This window comes from Pyrus communis, chromosome 12 (genome assembly GCF_041283825.1).
Source record: "Pyrus communis isolate YQ-2024b chromosome 12, ASM4128382v1, whole genome shotgun sequence".
Classification (NCBI taxonomy): domain Eukaryota; kingdom Viridiplantae; phylum Streptophyta; class Magnoliopsida; order Rosales; family Rosaceae; genus Pyrus; species Pyrus communis.
Genome location: NC_142576.1, coordinates 25,263,586 through 25,282,653, shown reverse-complemented (window position 1 = coordinate 25,282,653; position 19,068 = coordinate 25,263,586). Strand labels below are relative to the sequence as shown.

The following is a 19,068-nucleotide window of genomic DNA, read 5'->3' as shown; positions in this document are numbered from 1 at the left end:
GAAATTTTTATTTTTTTATTTTTTATAATTAGAGATATATTAGGATCAGGTAAGACTTAAAAAAAACGTAAAATTTAGATGTGTGAAATTACATTTCTGTTTCATATTTCTTATTCATGTTCTGCTTTAATTAGAATGTTAAACTAATAATTTCATAGAATTTTGATTGAAAAATAATGTTTTATTAATTAGTAGAAATTAAGTATTAAAAGTATATTTTACGTGTAATTTTTCCTAATAAATCCTCAAAGAAAAATAAAAATCGCTCTCCAAATAGAATACGTGTCCCCTGCACACATTAATCCACCTTTTTTTTTTTCATATCCAATAGGATTGTAGAACCAAGAATGAATGAATACCCAAATTCCTGTTTATTTGGACCGATTCAATCCCCTATGGTAACCAAAAAAAGAAATATAAAATTAGAAAAAAACAGCAACTTTTGTGATATCATCGACAAACAGACCAACACACCCAGAGAGAAATAAAAAGGGAAGAAATCCTCCCTTTCTTTCCTTAATCTGCCAGCTTCCCTTTCGGTGCAAGGCTTTCAGAAATCTGTATTATATATTATGCATCCGGGAGTGTGCTGGCAGGTTGAATTTTACTGTACATAAATTTTCAATTTTTTTCTCAAATTTCAGATTAAACTGTAGAATTAGCCCTTTAGGATCGAAATACCAATCGAAACAGAAAAACCCAGCTCGTAATCTTTGGTTTGGACAAGGAAAATTAGAAAAATCAGTGTGGGAGGATCAAAGTTTGGAGCTTTCTGGGAGGAAATTGGGTTTTTTGTGGTGTTTGTTTGATGGGTTTATTGATTGATTCAAAAGGGGAAGGGGGCGGCGGAGGAAGTGGAAGAAACGGCGGTTCATGGGGCGGCCGGCATAGTTTGATAAGGCGGAAACAGGTGGATTCTGTTCATGTGAAGTCAGGGGTTCATCAATTGGCCAAGGAGTTGACTGTTCCCCATCTTGTTGCAATTGGTAAAAGCTTGTTGCTTTTCCCCTCTTATTTTTTTCAATCATATATTTTGATATCTGGTTTGTAATTTTAGATAAGATGATGATGCTGATGGAATATTTGGTTGTCTGCTATATTCATGTAATTTTGTCTGAATTTTCATCTTGCAGTTATATATTTTCGTCTCAACTTTATGACTTTTTATCTACATAGGGCATGTTTGAGATTGCTTTTGTAGGAAATACTTCTGGTCTTAATTGCCTCTGCTAGAAGTATTATTTCATATGAACTTGTAGAAATTTTTATTAAAAATACAAGTGCTTCATGGAAAAGCAGTTTTAGGACCTAGAAGTGCTTTATGTGCTTCTTGCTAGAAGCAGTTCAAGTGTTTTCCAAAATTAATTTGCATTTTAACTAAGGTTTGGTTCCAAAATCATTTTATTTAAAAGCGCTTTTAGTCGTTTAAAAGCACTTGTGAGCCCAACATGAACTGCTTCATAAAGCACTTTTAGGACCTAGAAGAGCTTTTAATTTTTTAATTTTAATTTTTATCAATTATAGTAAAAAACGCTTTTGGTTGTTAGAATACACATTTAGCCAATTCATAAGCATTTCTAATCAGTCATATAATCTGTTGAGATTTTATCTTCGTGTGTTCGGTGCCTCACTTTAAATTTCAGGTTTATGGTATGAAGATTCTCCTTGTAGCTGTGCACCCGTTATTGAAGAATTACTTACTACTAACCCTTTGCATAATAATATTGTCGATTAATATTCTTACTAGTTTCTACCTGATGGTTTCTTATTTTCTACATACAGCACATTTCGGTACTGAAATAATGAAACAGGCTACTTCTGTTTTTTTTTTTATCATGAATTATTTTGTCTTTCTCATATAATTAACCGTAGGTTATCATGCACTTTGATTAGGGGTTGGCTCAACGATTGGAGCAGGAGTCTATATTCTTGTTGGAACAGTTGCTAGAGAGCATTCTGGACCAGCACTAGCAATTTCCTTTCTAATAGCTGGAATTGCGGCAGCCCTTTCTGCATTTTGTTATGCTGAACTTGCAAGTCGGTGCCCTTCTGCAGGGAGTGCCTATCACTATACATATATATGCATTGGAGAAGGGTAATTTCTCATTCCTTCTTTGTCATTAAAGTGTTGAGCATAGCAATTGGAAAAGAAAAGGGAGAGTTACGTTATCATGCTTATTCAACAATACATGCTTGCACAGTTGTACCAAACTAATTACATTGAAAATTTTCTTGTACGTCAGTTAGTGATATTAAAACTATCATTGTTTGCAGTGTCGCTTGGTTAGTTGGTTGGGCTTTGATTCTAGAATATACAATCGGTGGCTCAGCTGTTGCTCGGGGCATATCACCTAATTTGGTACAGTTTTTAAAAATATCTACTTATGTATTCTGCAAGAAAGATTATAATGTCCGCTCAAATAAAAAAAGATCTTCCTGCATACTCTGACAATCTCTTAAGAGAAGTTGGGACATCTATCCTTAAATGGGTTTGTTTTTCTTTCTGAAGGCATTGCTTTTTGGAGGAGAGGACAGTCTGCCTGCTATTATAGCCCGGCAGCATATTCCTGCACTTGGTCTTGTGGTTGACCCATGTGCAGCAATTCTAGTATTTATTGTTACAGGGCTCTTGTGTGTGGGAATCAAGGAGGTATGCATATATCTTGTTTGTTTTCTTTTGTGTATCAGATCAATCCTTAAACTTGGCAAACGTAATTATTTCTTCTGTTTCATTAATATTCTCTCTTTTTTTTTCTTTAATGGAACACTCCATTTATGCAGAGTACAGTAGCACAAGGCATTGTGACAATAGCGAATGTATGTGCAATGATATTTGTTGTAGTAGCTGGTACTTATTTGGGTTTCAAGTCTGGCTGGACTGGATATGAACTTCCTACTGGGTATTTTTCATCCCTATTCCTATATCAACTCATGTAGTTTTCAAAAATAAATTTTGAGTTTCCTTCCAATTTATTCATGTAAAAGGTACTTTCCTTTTGGGGTGAATGGTATGCTTGCTGGGTCTGCAACTGTCTTCTTTGCATACATTGGTTTTGATTCAGTTGCCAGCACTGCTGAAGAGGTAAACAGGTTCTTGTTATGTCATCCGAAATATCAATCTTATAAGTTTTGTGGAAATGTTTTAACTTGTGTAGAATCTGAATTATGCCTTCATGTTTTTCAAAAGGTGAAGAATCCTCAACGAGATTTGCCACTTGGTATTGGTGCTGCACTATCTATTTGCTGTGCGTTGTACATGTTGGTTTCGATGGTCATAGTTGGTTTAGTGCCTTATTATGCAATGGATCCTGATACACCAATTTCCAGTGCATTTGCTAGTCATGGGATGCAATGGGCAGCGTAAGTGAATAAATATTGTGGGGATTGCCTTTTCGTCTTTGGGCAACTAAGTTAAATTTCCTGCTTATGTTTTGAAGGTATGTGATAACTGTTGGAGCTGTTACTGCTCTCTGCTCAACATTGATGGGCTCTATTCTTCCTCAGGTATTATTTGATCTTTTTTAATATTCCATTTATCTCCTACTTTTCGAGATGCATCGTGTATTGTCTCAGGCTGTGTCAGCTTGTTTATTGTCCATGAATCCCCCACACACCTGTACTGTAACACTGATTAAGATATTTTCTTGTGTTTCTTAGCCACGAATCCTGATGGCCATGTCTAGAGATGGATTGCTGCCACCATTTTTTGCAGATATTAGTAAAAAAACTCAGGTTCCTGTCAAGAGTACAATAGCAACTGGGATTTGTTGTGCAGTCTTGGCCTTCTTCATGGATGTTTCACAGTTGGCAGGAATGGTAAGTTGACCTTCACGGAAAGGTCTGGCTTTGTTGTTGATAAGTTGTATAACTTATTTACTCTTTGTTATGCTAAAGGACATGCGAGTATTCTTACTGTAATGCTATAATTGTGGTTTACCAGACATTCGCTTTATAAGGGGGATTCCCACTGCATGTGAACTAGCCTTGAAGTTTTTTCTTTTATTTTCACAATAATTGATCCTTGATAATATTTATATCCTCTAACAAATTCTGATACCGTTGAGGATTTTATTTTGTGGTTCATGATAATGACTCAAGGAATTCAACTTAAGATGGAAATCCATGTGTTTAACCCTTATTTAAGTTGACATCGACCTTTTTCTGTGATAGTGAATGTAAATGTGGAGACTGACTTAGATAGTACCTATGTTGTGCAGGTTAGTGTGGGTACACTTGTTGCATTCACTATGGTAGCAATATCTGTACTGATAGTCAGATATGTTCCGCCAGATGAGTTGCCTATGCCTTCATCTCTTCGGGAGTCAATAGATTCAGTGTGGTTACGACATGGAAGGAATTCTCAAGAGATCAATGTTGAAGATCCTAAGACTAGTGTTACCAAACCTCTACTCGAGGAAGTGAATATCACGGTTGAACTTCCTCTGATAAAAAAGCAACTGCCTCTTATTAACTGTAAGTTCCTTATAGTCTTGTATTCTCACTTCATTATATATAGCTACTGCAACAGTAGAAGGGTCATACAGAACCACACGAGCACACACACATACACCTAAATGTCCTATTATCGTAGTTATGTTGCCATAATCGAGAAACAACCTTATAAATAGTCTACATTCTCAGTCGGGCAAGAGAATATTTCCTTGTATCTATGCATGTCTATAAAGTATGTATGACAATGGGATATATGTGTCTTTATATTTGTGTCAGAAACAACCTTATATTCTGAATAGTTTCTGCTCTACTTTTCTGTTATGTGGCTGATTCTGAAATATGTATTTGCTGTGTTAATTATTACAGACACACTAAGTGAAGCTAAAAGGCGTAAAATTGCTGGCTGGACCATAATGTTCACATGTGTTGGCGTGCTTCTCCTGACATATTCAGCTTCAGATTTGGCCATTCCCAGGTGGGTGAATTTCAGTCCTAGACTTAATTCTGAGAATGATATTTTTTTCTGGCTGCATTTGATTCATTTTTATCCGCAAAAACAAATTCTAGATTCTAAAATTGATATGCCAAGATTTATGGTTTTGGTTATGATTTTTTTATTTATGTCAATATGCTTTATGTTTTACCTTCTCTTGGTATATAGTTTAATTCTCTATTCATTAATTCAACAAAAATATTCTTGGTTTTAATTTCAGCTTTCTTCGCTATACATTTTGTGGAGGTGGCGGTATTCTTCTTTTGTTAGGTCTGATTGTACTCACATGTATTGATCAAGATGATGCACGACACACCTTTGGGCACACAGGAGGTATGCTCACTATTTTACAAATATCACTGAAAAGGCTTCAGGGGATGCAACCTTGTCCGCAAGCTGTAAATAGTGAACTTGTAAAGTGTATATTACTAGTACACACAAACACATACGTATAGATATCAGCTGTAGTCGATGTGGTCAGCTTTTCCTCGAAAGAGTAGCTCATGAGGCTGGTTCTCTAATTTGGTTACTGTAGGCTTAGCGAGCTAATAATTAAAACGTTCAACAATATCTTCATCTCGTGTTTAGTTGCGTTGGATTAAATGGTTAGGTTATTGTTCATTGAGGAAAGTACTGTTTGACTATTTAATAACAATGATTTATTGGTTTCCTTTCAGGTTTCTTATGCCCATTTGTCCCATTGCTACCTATCATCTGTATTCTCATCAACGTCTACCTACTGATAAATCTTGGGTAACTATCCAATTAAATAGTCCGTTCCATTTTAGTGTTAATTACGTTGTCCTTTTCGCTTCTCATAGCTTTTCACATTTAAAAAAAAAAATTATTTTTGTACTTTTTGTATCAAAGGGAAATCCTACATACCAGAAATGGTTCTTGTACTCTGGTCGCATAAGATTATCAGAATTGAGATAATTCGTATTGTGTGTGCACCGGGAAAGCACTTTCAATATTATCAGAATTGATTTCTGCTGAATGCACTGTGGCTAATCCGTCGTCTGTAAATATTCTTTCCTTTAAAATTGTTGGTATATTGTTTTGTTTTCAGAGCGGACACCTGGGCGCGTGTTGCTGTATGGCTGCTAATAGGAGTGGTGGTTTACGTATTTTATGGCCGATCACACAGCTCATTGGAGGATGCAGTTTACGTGCCAGTAGCTCACGCTGATGAGATCTTTCGGAGCTCAGAAACTTATGTAGCATAAGTTTGTACAGGAAATGCAACTTGTACAGGAAATGCAAGAACGAACTTGGTTCATTATATCGTGTACTATGTCATCTGGCGATCGTGAAGTGTCCTACTGCGTGCTTTTGACTCCGATTATGTATTGTTGGTAATCTTGTTATAGCAAGGACTGAAATCAGTCCATTGTATGATAGCTTATTGTCTTCTTGATGCTGGACGTGTTCGTGCAATGTAAATAATGTGCAATAATGAAAGTTTCCACTCTCCTTCCTTAGGACAGAGGCTCGAATACATTACCTCTTCTCTCTGTTCTCGATTCGAGCAAGTTTTCGATACAAATTCAACCCAACCGAAAGAGAGTACCAGAAATCGCAGAGACGTATTTCACATGACATGGTGCTACAACCACTGTGGCTTAGAAGGCTCGACGTTTACCGCACACATCCATCCATCGTTTTTCTTATGCATGGAGATTAAGCCAATGCTACCCCTACCAATGTTGCTAAACGGTTAACTAGGAAGAGTTAACCGTTAATAAACGGTTATGGGTATGAGTATATCTATTTATACAATTATCCAGCAGGTAAAGGCTTAAACGGTTATTGGTAAATAATTACGGTTACCCACCCGCCATAACCGTTCATCCATAATACTGGAAATGGTTATTGTACTCTGTTCTGTGTTTAATCTGCTGTCTGTAAATGTTCTTTCCTTGCACAACGCCATACATTGTTTCGTTTTCAGACCGGATGTGCTCCCTCCATGCACCTAAGGTCGTATTTAATGAAAAGTCCGACCCAAATATTGGCTCATATTCGGATTGTTCAAGCTCATTGGAACTCTGATAAATTTGGCTAGGTTGTCCGATAGGTTCGATAAGAATATAACTCATGCAAAGAGGAGGATTTCGAACTTAGGTGCATGGAGAGAGCACATCCGCAATTCCCATTTTTAAGATATTTCTTCAGTCGGATATATAACTCATCCACGACAAATTAAGCAGTGATTAAGATGCAACAAAGGGGGTTTTATTTGATCTGGCTAAGCTCATTCAAATTCAACATATTCTTCTGTACCTACATGCGACTGCCCATCAAGACACCCTCCTCCGAAAGGATGGTTATGCACCCCACATACAACCTCAAGTTTCCACTCATCTCCGGGACCAACGTTTACACCTTTCAATAAAAACGGGCAACCACACTTTTTCGTACCTGTGGCCTTAGGGCGCTTTCTCTTCCGATGATCTATATCTGCACTGAAACTCATCGCTTGTTGGCCATCTGAATCTACGTTAGACTTCTTAGTATAGTATCCACTATGCTCACAGCAAAGATTAATTCTAGCTCGTCGTAATCTATTTTTTCCAGCAGCATCTGACCTCTTGATGACCACCCCCACACCACAACTCCGTCCTTGTACACGAATCCAATTGACCAATTCTTCTCGACTCTTGAATACCTGCCAAAAGTATGTATATTTGTTCTAATCAACCATACACCACCAATAAGTTACAACAAAACAGAACTTTTACCTCATCAGTGATGAATTCACTTGTGGTGTCCAAAAGGCTATCTATTGCAACACCACTGCTTGTTGTAGATGCATCATGTTGCAGCTGCAAAATACATTTTCGATAAAGTTTCAGTATTCGGCAGCTGATTGATGAACTTAACTTTGAAAGTTTGGCGCGCAACCACCGAATGTTATGTTACTCAGCCTACACATGCAGTAGAACAGCCGAACACATGTCTAGTTCATGGTTTAGGGTTGGTTCTGGGTAGAATGTGGTTCTAAAAGTTCGGTATATGGAGTCTGAACCCCCTGGATATCTTCTCGGTTTGCTACTTACCAAAACAAACACTTATGTTCAGTAATTCAGCTTACCTTTCGGCTCTGCGATGCGGTAAGTGTAGAGAAAATTATTTGCGCCACATCATACATTATGTTGGAGACAATACATATCGGAAAGTATTTTTCCTTATTCTTTTTCATTTCTCATTTCTTTGATACAAAATGATTGAGATAAGTTAATAATCTTTAACATTTCTCAGAGGATAATAAAAAGAATTACATATATGAACCGATAAAAGAAATCATTCCAGGAAGGTTCTCGAGAGCCAACGTGAAAATGGCACCAAGTACAAAAATCAAAACGAAAGCTAACACTATTTTTCCAATGTACGTAAAACTGATTGCTGGTTTCAACACCCTCTTTGGAACATGTAACTTGGCAGAACGCTACAGAAAATCATAAACATATATTAATACAAGCTAAAAGGTCAACAATTGATAAAGAGAACGTTCAACTTAGAAACGGCAGAACGCTACCCTTAATCGCTTATTTGATTGTATGTCATCAAATATACCCTTTTAAAAATCATTTAAGATCGTACATTACTTTTCGTGAAACAAAAACTTTAGTTTAGATGAAAAAGAAAACATAACTATCACAAGTGCAAGTTTTCATTCCTCACATTACAAATAAGGTATTTTAAATTTTTACATGTGCACAAATGTAGATTACTTAATCATTTCAGACAAAAACTTCACCCCTATGAAGTATGAATACTGGTTGGTTAGAAGTGCATATGAACATATTTTCAAGACTCACATTTTCGGTTTACTTTCTGAGTTGTTTCTTTGAGATTTTATCTGTGTAATGGTATTTGTCCGCACATTCACTTGCGAAAGTTCAATTATCATGGCCAATCTGTAAACTTGAGATGAGACGTATGTTTTCCCTCCAACAATCTACTTAGTACACAGACTACAACTTAAAAGAAACGACGACGACGGATCACCCTGCCTCACCATCATCCTCCCATCTAAAATAACAGAATAGTTTACTGAACTTAAACAACCTTCAATCCACAATTCCACCTCCCATCAAAACCCTTGCTATCCGAGACATGGCCTAGAAATCTAAGATATAGACTAATCCTTTCTTTTATTATTTCCATCTCTTTACACAACAACGTACTGGGCTTAAGCTCAAGAGTCAAGACTATCACCAAGCTGCTTCAATGCACACTCTAATGTTTTCCTTCCTAATGAGCCCGAGAAACTGAGCTTCCAGACCGTGGATACTATCTAAAGTATATATCTAGTCTTGGTTTTAGACCCATTTTTCTTCCAAAAATCTATTTATAACCTAGAACGTTCCACAAGGTCATCCAATCAAGCCACTGACTTGTTAATTAACAACCTGAATTCGTATTATTAAAGTTTGATTTTTTTTGCAGACGTGGGCATAGCCCTATTGGCTCCCTGTGCACCTGAGTTTGAATTTAAAGTATAATATCGCTTGTATATACAAAAAAAGGTTGAATCTGTCCTTTCATAATCACTGTAAACAAATGTCCAGTCTGAACTCATCTATACAATAAACGACAAACAGAATTCTTATTCACTTAACAGTTAACATACAGAAAGAGATGAATAAGATCATACCGTTACATCGGGAACTGGCATTGCCATTGGCCTCACAACCCCTTCACCTCCAAACCCTGTACTCGAGCAAAGACAAAAAAAATCATTACAACCCACAATTTAATCATTTTTAACAAATACCCAAAAAATGAACTAAAATAAAGAGTATATAGAAGCATTGGTATTGTATTGTAGCTTTGGCGCTGAATTAAACATCCAATTTTTAAATTTGACAAAATGCGGAGCATTGGTCCTTCAGGCCAACTCGCGAGAATTTCTGTCAAACTCATGTGCACTTCATTTACAAAAATTCTTACAAAGTTGGCATGAACGACTAATGCTACACATTTCGTTGAGTTCAGATACCTATACTGATTTTAATTGACTTTCAATTCAAAGACGAGTTAGAATCAGATTCCTACACCGGTTTTGGTCGATTTCAATTCAGAATATGAAAGACGAAAGCTACAATTAGGTCATAGTTCAGGAACCAACGCTCCAATTATCCTAGAGTTAAAGGGGTCAAGTGCACTTCATTGACGAAAGGTACAATTCAGTCATAGTTCAGGAACCAATGCTCCAATTTTCTCGAAAACACAAAAAGTACAGAACTTGGAATTGAGTGATTGAAGAGAAGGGATTGAGTTACCAGGTGAATCCAGCTGGGTAACGGTCTGTAACCGCCAGCCACTGCCGTAATCGACGAGGGCGGAGCTGGGGCCGAAACTGATGGGCTCCTCGCCTTCTTTGACGGCTTCAATGTGCAGAGCAAGTGGGTCCCCCGCACCCAATTTCTTGTTTATGAGTGAGACTGCGAATCCTGCCTCCGTCCCCATTGCGAACCGCCGTGTCATCCCTGAACTCTGACATTTTACCTCCAGAAACTATCAACCATTCACAAATTACAGTCAGATTCCCGTACAAATTCGATCGATCGGATCGGATGTGAGAGAGAGAGAGAGAGAGAGAGAGAGAGAGAGGGATTACCGGAGTAGGAGTAGGAGGTTGAGCTTCGTCCATGGAAATTTGGATGATCAATAGTCAAAGGAACTGAAGTAAACTTATTTATTCGACTTAAGATTGGACTGGACTTTATTTATAAAAAAACTGAGGAAAAGTCTAAAAAAACCTTCATTTTTAACGAAGATAAATTATTTTTAAAGGTATGGTAAATGCTACTAGAAAAATATATAAATATGATTTTTCATTAAAACTAAACAGGTTTTGGGAGTGTTTTGTTAAACCCTCCATTTTCAATTGCTTACTGTTGTTATTTTGGCCATATTCACTTTATTAGTTTATTTAATTTTTTAGGCTTATTTATTGTTTTGTCTTTGAATTTATCTTTTTTCACACTTTACTCTCCTGAAACTAAATTGGTATCTTTAATCTCTAAAATGTTTGGTATGAGTTATTTTTATGCTTACCAAAAATTGACATATCAAAGGTTGCATCACTTGGTAAATTCTCTCAATAACACTCATCATATTGTTTCAACATATGTCAATATCTTTTGATATGTGTGCAATTTAGTTCGACTGATGACAACAAGCTCATTAAGTGTTCAAAGAAATGTCTCGCTGATTAAACTTAATTTTTTTGTATACACTTAGCGTTCTGTTTCTATGAAAAAATATTTGGACCTTTAATACTAAGACCACAAAGTTCAAATCTTGAATCTGCTGCTCACTGGCATTTCTCGAGCATAATTTTAGGGAATATTTTTTTTCAAATGGTACACCACGTGTTATTAAAAGTATCGGTGCGTGGATAAAAGCTAAACCCTTTAGCAGACTGAAACCCCGCTCTCCCCGCCCTTTTGGTTCTCTCAGCTCAAAAGCTCGAAACTTTCTCCGGCACCATGCAGGGCCTACCGGCTACCATAATTATTATTATTTTTATCGTCACTACTTATGTAGATCTGAAAGTTAGAAACCTTGGAAGATTTAATGCCCCAACTCACTGTAACTTTATTTATGTGTAATGAAAAGCATAATTCTTTTTTTGTTTCCTAGCATGTTTGATGATTTTTGTACATGCCCAAATGGAGAATTTTTATTTTTAATTTTTAGTTTGATTTTTTTTGTTAGGGGTGTGAGTGATAAACCATAAATCTGTAAACTGAGTGATGGGTATTTGCAGCTTTCCATTTCTTAGAATTGCAAGTCCATCTGTGGCATATAAGTTGAAAATTACCAGAAAATAGTGATGACATCATTGACATGTATATTAATCCCAAGATTAATGCCTTGGGAAATTTCTGTCATATAGATATAGGCCCGTTGCGGACCCCACTTAGTGGAATAATAAGGCTTTGTTGTTGTTATATAGACATAGGCCGGTTGCGAGTAGTTCATATTGTCATTTAACAAGCCTACATATGTGTGTGTGTTGAGATTTGTAGCTGAGTAAACTTCTTTTTCTGTTATTTAGATTAGGAATAGTTGAAGAACCCCCGAAGGTTAGCATCACTAAGTCCGTTATATAGGTAGGGATTCTAACAACGGGGAACTATGTTGTGGATACTTAGCAGTTACAATGTGCCCCTTTTGTAAGCTAAAATAAGGGACTCTTAGGGCAAGTTCCTAGTTGTTCTGGTGAGAATTCTTTGGGAGGGTGGTTAAGTGAAGCAGAATATATCAGAGCATGCACTGAGATGATAATTATCGACGATTTGCCCCTTAGCTTTTTAGAAGGACAAGGGGCTCAAGTTTTTATGAAATCACTTCGTCCTGAGTTTGATGTCCCATCTCCAGTAGCACTTACTCGAGATGCATACCAGCTTTATTTGGATCAGAAGAAGCAACTGAAAAGCTTGTTGATTGAAAATTCGCAGAGGGTCTGCCTTACCACCAAAACATGGACTTCTATGCAACAAATCGACTACAAGGCTCTGAAGGTCCATTTTATTGATAGTGATTGGAAGCTTCGTAGGAAAATGTTGAACTTTTGCCAAGTACCTGATGATAATGAGGATACAGTTGGGAGAAATCATTGAGTCGTGTTTAGTTGATTGGGGCATAGAAAGAGTGTCGACAGTTTCTATTGAGTCGTGTTTAGTTGATCTGAAGTTTTCAACTTCAGATCGAATCATGGATCATGGGAGCTTGGAAGTGGTGAAAGATTTCTGGTGTGCATTGGCAGTGGAGAGTGAGTTTGGAGTTGGATAACTTGACCTGAATACTTCAGATCGAATCATGGATCATGGGAACTTGGAACAATTATCCTTAAATCTTTCTACTTTCTGTTGTATCTTGTTTCTGGGTGTGTCTCAATGTTGTTATATTGTGTTCAAGAGAAGGTTATTAGTTATTACTGTGATTAGAATTCTGAACTTAACAAAACGTGCATTATTGGTCAATCTGAAATGTTTTTCATCAATTTGATTATGGCGCGGAACATAGGAGCCACAATTGATATGTAAACTTTCACTATAGTTTAGATTTGGTTCTTGGAATTTCATCTTGATTTAGATTTGATCTCCCAACACATATTGAAAACATACTAACATAATTTTTACGATAAATAATGGTAGGCAATCAACGGTGCATGTGTTGTTAAATTCAAGAAACCAAAAGTAATGAATTTTTGTTCAAGAACCAATTGTAAACTAGGTGATAACTTAGGGACCAATTCTAAAGTTTACTATATAATAAAAGTAATAAAATAATAAAACCGTCGTAAAATTGTGAGAATGAATGCCCACATGCTTTAAACGAGGAAGACTTGAGAACAGTAGTGTAATTGTTGTTATGTGAAGTTTTCAAAAGGGCAATAGTTGTGTAATTATTGTTGTATGATGTTTTCAAAAAGAGCAATCATTTCACTTTTTGGTTTGTCACGAATATGGCTTTATATAAACTAATTGGCTCTGAAGGTCCATTTTATTGATAGTAACTGGGAGCTGCATAAGAAAATATTGAACTTTCGCGTTGTACGTGATGTGAATGAGGAGACGGTTGGAGAACTCATCGCAGCGTGTTTAGTTGAATGGGGTTTAGAAAGAGTGTTGACGGTTTCTGTTGATAATGTGAGTGCAAATGATGCGGCTATCAACTTTATGAAAACGAAGTTGAAAATTTTGGCTGGGAATTTGTTAGATGGTGAATTTATACACATGCCGTGCTATACACGTATTGTGAATTCGATTGTGAACGAGAGCTTGAGAGATATGCATGAATCAATCGATAGAATTCGCAATGCTGTGAGATATGTAAAGATTTTTCCCAAAGGATTATCGAAATTTACAGCATTTATTGAGCAGGAAGAAATTGAGTGTGAAGGTCTAATGGTTTCGGATGATCATACTGGGTGGAATACAACCTATTTGATGTTGAGAGACACCTTAAAGTTCCAAAGGGCCTTTGAGAGGCTAGAAGAAGATGATGAAGATTGTGCTACCTATTTCTTGGAGGATTGGATCAGTAGGGTAAAATTGAAAGGGCCACCTACTGTCGATGATTGGGAAAATGTTCGGGTTTTTGTTATGCTTTTGAAGATCTTTTATGATGCGACCTTGAAGTTTAGCGCTTCGTGTGTCACTTCGAATGTGTATTTCAATACCATGTGTTCAATTCAATCGGAGTTGACAACATTGAGCCGAAATCAAGATTCAGTTTTGGGAAAAATGGCGGCTAGTATCAAGAGAAAATATGACAAATATTGGGGTTCTCTTGACAGCAACAAGCTGTTGATTGTTTCAGTTGTGCTTGATCCGCGGTTTAAGCTGGATTATGTGTCATTTTGTTTAAGTGAGATATATGACGATTCCACGGTTGAAGAGATGGTGAAAGGGTTCAAAGAGCTGTTGCTTCGTCTTTACGAGGTTTATAGTGCATCGGATTCCACCCCTGGTTGCCCCGAAGCTTCTAACGATGATGATCGGTGTCACGATGAGTGGATAAATAAGTTTCTGGAGTTCAAAGAAAAGAAAGGTTTACTTCCAAGAAACGAGGTGGATAAGTATTTGTTGGACCCTTGCGAGGATCCAGCAAATGACAAGTTCGACATGCTGCATTGGTGGAAAGTACACTCTACAAGGTATCGAATTTTGTCGGGCATTGCAGGGGACGTGTTTGCCATTCCATTACCTACAATGGCTTCATCTGAGTCTGCATTTAGCACAGGCACAGGAGGGCGTGCTCTTAATAAGCATTGGAGCTCGTACACTCCTAAGTTTGCGCAGGCGTTGATGTGCTCGCAAGATTGGCTACGAACCCTACCATCTTCTCCCGTCTTGGTAGATGATGATGAAACACTTATCCGGGACACACAATTCTACGAAGAAATCGAGTCAGGTAACAATTCAAATTCTTTGTAATTTGGGCCCGAGTTGAATTTATGCATTTCTTCAAACATTTCCCATTCTTTTCGTGTAGAGTTTTTCGGACCACCCCCAACAACTCAACAGATGGACGTTGATGGTTGATTCTGTCTTGTTTCGGTAAGTTTACGTTAATCTTGTTTCGTTAATTTAGTCGTAGCAGATGTTTAACAATGTATGATGATTTCATGTTTGGTTATCAGAACTCTTTGAAGGTTGAAGTTTTGAAGAACTTCGGTTGAAACGTGGATATCATGGGTGCTTGGAGGAAGTGGTGGAGGATTTAGTCCGGTGGAGGATAATCCTTAATCTAATACTTTCAGTTTGGAATCGGATAGCTTGACCTGACTGGATAGACAATTTAGCCCGGTGGACAATTATCCTTTTAAATCTTGTACTTTCTGTTGTATTTTGTGTTTGGATTTCACTCAGTGTTGTATTGTTTTCAAGACCGGGTCGCCTCTGAAAGTATTTGTACTTATGTCATGATTTATTTTTGAACCACTTCATTTTACACCGTTCAGGTTTGAAATGGTTTTTAAAACTGGTTACGGGTGTTAATCTTTTCACATTGCATCATAAAATCTTGAGATCTTATCAATCTATGCCTTCCATCAGGTTGACTTCGCAGTCCTTCGTTAAATTGGGTTTGGGTCCAATTTTATGAGTTGTGGAATGCACATTAGCACCACATGGACCAAAAGTAGATATAATAGAGCTTCAACATCTCAATTAATAGTCTCTATTCTAAAACAATCACTTATTTTGGTCCGATTGGTGTAATTGTGACTTCTGCATAGCCTGAAAGTGGGTCTCACATGTCATAACATCAATTTATATTCATGGTATAGTAGATGTTATCGCACATACAATCATACTCAATTCGATAGAATTGTTTGATCTTAAAGGAGATCTTCTATAATTTCGCACGTGAGGGGTTATTTCTTGGTTTCGCCTAGTCATTAATAACTTGATTATTTTTAGATAATAGTAGATAAAAAATTAAGAATCATATGATTAAATAGATGAAATGCATAAATGGAAACAATTTTAAAACCTCACGGTCCGATATGAGAAAATTGAGATTTTGTAGCACTTCTAAATAAACATTTTCTGCCCCTCTAATTTAGGGATTTGAACTCTGAAAATCAAATTTTGGGGCTTACCGTTTACTTTTTAACATTTGTTCCAAATTTCTGTCAAATGTTAAAAAGTTGAACGGCAAAGAAAGCACTCGAGATTTTGTTTACATAGGTAAATTGACTTAAACATACACATCTCATAAGTACTCTACAGAATGAATTCTAGAGCACGACAATGAAGATCGAACGAAACCAGGAAACCACGATCGGGCATCTGATTGCTCGATGAAATCATGAAAACGGAAACTGCATCTGTTAGATAAAAATTGCATGGTGTGTACGTTTATATCCGGTCCAGTAAAGAGAGGTACAGATTTCGAACTAAAAGGAAGTAAATAACAAACCCGAAAAAGAGTTGTCGCTAAATGCTAGTGGCTGCCAAGATACATGGGATCACACTAGTATTGTTTGAGTTCCAATGCCGATAGGAGCATCACCAACACAAGCAAAATCTTTCTGCTCTTGTTTAAAATGATTTTCCGTCATTATGCTAGTCCATACCGCCGATCTTCTTACCTGTGTTGTTCTTTCGCTTCCCCTTAGTTTTCCCTCTGAACATACTCGGACCAGCATATGTGTCTCCAGATGAAGTAGGACGTAACAAATGCTTCACATCAAGTACACCGTTTTTAAAGTGTCCTTCGCTTCCTTTCAAACCCCTGTTCTCGGGCCTCTTCCTCTCTGTGGATCTCTTAGAACTGCCACTTGAATTCCCACCAAAACGTCCAAGGACCATGTTCTATACAGATTGAGTATCGAGTTAGTTCAAGTTGACCAAACTACCATTTGCAAATTAAAAAGGACAGTGGAAGAAGAAAATCACCTGTTCTTGCAGTTTTTGCTCCCTTTTCTTTTGATTCTTCATGACCAGTTTTGCTACACTTAGAGGTAGTCGCCGGTTCTTTTGAGGCTGTTTCAAGGAAGCAAGCACTCATGAATACTTTTGGAGAGCTTGTAAATGAATGCATACATGGCCATATTGAAAAAAGTAGTACTAGTCGGTGCTCAGCTGAAGGAGACCAATGTCCTATTGCTCTTTAGTTATATAAGCTGTGTGCTTTCAGCTGACTACTAGCACTATTTGCAAACTTAAGCAAATTTCATTCCCATTTACAGGAAACATAAAAACCATATTCAACTCAAGTAATAAATAAAACAAATGTCCGTTGCACCAAGCGAGCAGCCCACTGAAAATGCAATCAAAACCACCACGTTTATACATTAACAGAACCAAACCGTCATTACAACAGACTACACACCTCAAAAACTAACAGCTGACTTAAGCTACATCAGCCCTCCAACCCACACTAATCTAAAACAATGGAACGTCCCTAAATTAATTGGACTCGAAGCCTACAGAAAACCAGAAACTTTCCCCTGTTCCACAAAATTTATTTGTCCTCCACTTTTCTGTTTGCCCTGAACAGACCTTGCTTTCCAGAACAATCTATACCTAAGCCTCAAAGTGATCACAGCGACTAAAAATATCGTCAATACTATCAATCAGATCATTGCACATAGTGCAATCAAAAGGTGATATTTCCTATGAGCAGGTGATAAGCCAACACTAAGCCTCGTTCTTCTAGATAATGTTACAGGTACAAACTTCTCCACAAGCTTATCCAAGCAAGTATTTTGTACCTTATGGGGTACCTTAGACTTCCAAATCAACGTGGCACAAACAGGCTACAGATACATGACAACAAGGCTTGTGGAGTGTGGAAATAATAGGCACTAACGAACTCCTCTCACCATTTATTTTCCTAAAACTAAATCCTTTTCCCATTACAACAAAAACATAAATCAAAACAAAGCAGTTCATAGATTAATACTTTTGAAATTAAATATAGGGATAGGTCTATACCTTTCCGCCTAGAGAAACCACCCTCCTATTTTCCAACTCCTTTCTCTCCTTCCATGTCATATTAGAAGTACCTGAATGCAGTAATTTGAAGTGGAAGGGCAGACTAAAATTAGCATAAACATAACTGAAAAGGTACAGATAAATGCATCAAACACATGACGTTGTCCAATCCCATTACTTATACATATAAGTAAAATCCACACACCACGAAATGATACTTTTGTCTCACCATACAACAAAACTTTGAGTGAACAATACAAAAGATTCACTTGACCACTGAAATAATCTTAAGTAGCTAGGCCCCATCAATGTGATGCATCAAACGAAAACATGAGCATTTCACGGGCATTATCCATGGAGCATGTCAAGCAATTCTATCATCTTCCTAACAAATTCGGTACGACAACACCCTAAACCAATACGCTTTGTAGAAGGAACTCACATTGGGCTTATAGGTTCTATAAAAATGTTGTTTCACCGAAAAATCTTAGGTTATTACAACAAAAGGAACTGTATGAATGCGAAAAACAATAGTGACAGATTATATACATACCCAAAAGCTCAATCTCTTTAGCAATGTTCCTCAAGTCCATTTTTTGGAAGTGGGTATCTGAGTTTTCTTCCTTGTTATCCGTTCGTCTCGTAAATGGCCCTCCTCTTTGTCTTCCCTTATTCTTCTGCATTTTTTCCTATTTGTTGGAACAAATTGGGAACAAAGTATTGCAAAAGCCCTAGTAACCTGCCAGAATTATGGTTAATTCAGAAATTTGTAACAATTTAGTCACTAATTCGGAAATAATAAGAAGTTAGAAACATAATTAAAGTTAATTTGCTAAAAAAATCAAACAGGAAAGATGAATACGTTCACCGAATTCCTTGTAACAGAGAAGACAAGAGGCAGAAGAGTTAAACAAGAAGAAGAAGGTGAAATTACGAGCAAGGACTTACAGAGGGCGGCGCTGGGTGGAGGAGTGCTGCAGAATGGCGGTGGAGCGGCGGCTCGAGCTACAGGGAGGACTTAGTGCTGAAGACTGAGGAGGCTGCGTGCTCGCGTTCGGGACTCGACGACTTATTCGAACCAAATGCCCTTATAATTTTCTAATTTATACATTTTCTTTTTTTTTTTTGGATCTGGACATTGGACAGGAATGGGTT

The 19,068-nt window shown here is 37.2% G+C and overlaps 4 protein-coding genes across 5 annotated transcripts; 2 read left to right on the top strand and 2 right to left on the bottom strand.

Annotated features, from left to right (window-relative positions):
* Positions 1-316: 316 nt before the first annotated feature.
* Positions 317-6,426, top strand: LOC137744227 (cationic amino acid transporter 2, vacuolar). The gene is made up of 14 exons (XM_068484087.2): positions 317-986; positions 1,894-2,095; positions 2,275-2,359; positions 2,510-2,650; positions 2,782-2,900; positions 2,986-3,082; positions 3,188-3,360; positions 3,438-3,504; positions 3,658-3,816; positions 4,218-4,473; positions 4,819-4,927; positions 5,166-5,278; positions 5,623-5,698; positions 6,015-6,426. The coding sequence occupies exons 1-14, from the start codon at positions 809-811 to the stop codon at positions 6,169-6,171; spliced, it is 1,932 nt and encodes a 643-aa protein (XP_068340188.2). The 5' UTR covers positions 317-808; the 3' UTR covers positions 6,172-6,426.
* Positions 6,427-7,158: 732 nt separating this feature from the next.
* LOC137744228 (maltase-glucoamylase, intestinal protein) lies at positions 7,159-10,692 on the bottom strand. 2 transcript variants are annotated; one of them, XM_068484088.2, is made up of 5 exons: positions 10,572-10,692; positions 10,234-10,468; positions 9,606-9,661; positions 7,687-7,770; positions 7,159-7,613 (listed from the first exon to the last, which is right to left on the bottom strand). In XM_068484088.2, exons 1-5 carry the CDS (start codon positions 10,602-10,604, stop codon positions 7,200-7,202), a joined length of 822 nt encoding a protein of 273 aa, XP_068340189.2. In that variant the 5' UTR covers positions 10,605-10,692; the 3' UTR covers positions 7,159-7,199. The 2 variants fall into 2 exon arrangements, with proteins under 2 accessions (XP_068340189.2, XP_068340190.2); XM_068484089.2 differs by lacking the exons at positions 7,159-7,613; positions 7,687-7,770 and adding an exon at positions 8,115-8,393.
* A 1,020-nt stretch (positions 10,693-11,712) lies between these two features.
* Positions 11,713-15,274, top strand: LOC137744604 (zinc finger BED domain-containing protein RICESLEEPER 2-like). The gene is made up of 6 exons (XM_088680978.1): positions 11,713-11,716; positions 12,023-12,045; positions 12,151-12,483; positions 13,462-14,881; positions 14,963-15,027; positions 15,111-15,274. The coding sequence occupies exons 1-5, from the start codon at positions 11,713-11,715 to the stop codon at positions 15,010-15,012; spliced, it is 1,830 nt and encodes a 609-aa protein (XP_088537104.1). The 3' UTR covers positions 15,013-15,027; positions 15,111-15,274.
* Positions 15,275-16,280: 1,006 nt separating this feature from the next.
* LOC137745722 (axoneme-associated protein MST101(2) protein) lies at positions 16,281-19,001 on the bottom strand. Its single transcript, XM_068485725.2, has 5 exons — positions 18,862-19,001; positions 18,467-18,652; positions 17,914-17,984; positions 16,873-16,959; positions 16,281-16,788 (listed from the first exon to the last, which is right to left on the bottom strand). Exons 2-5 carry the CDS (start codon positions 18,594-18,596, stop codon positions 16,540-16,542), a joined length of 537 nt encoding a protein of 178 aa, XP_068341826.2. The 5' UTR covers positions 18,597-18,652; positions 18,862-19,001; the 3' UTR covers positions 16,281-16,539.
* Between the last annotated feature and the right edge of the window lie 67 nt (positions 19,002-19,068).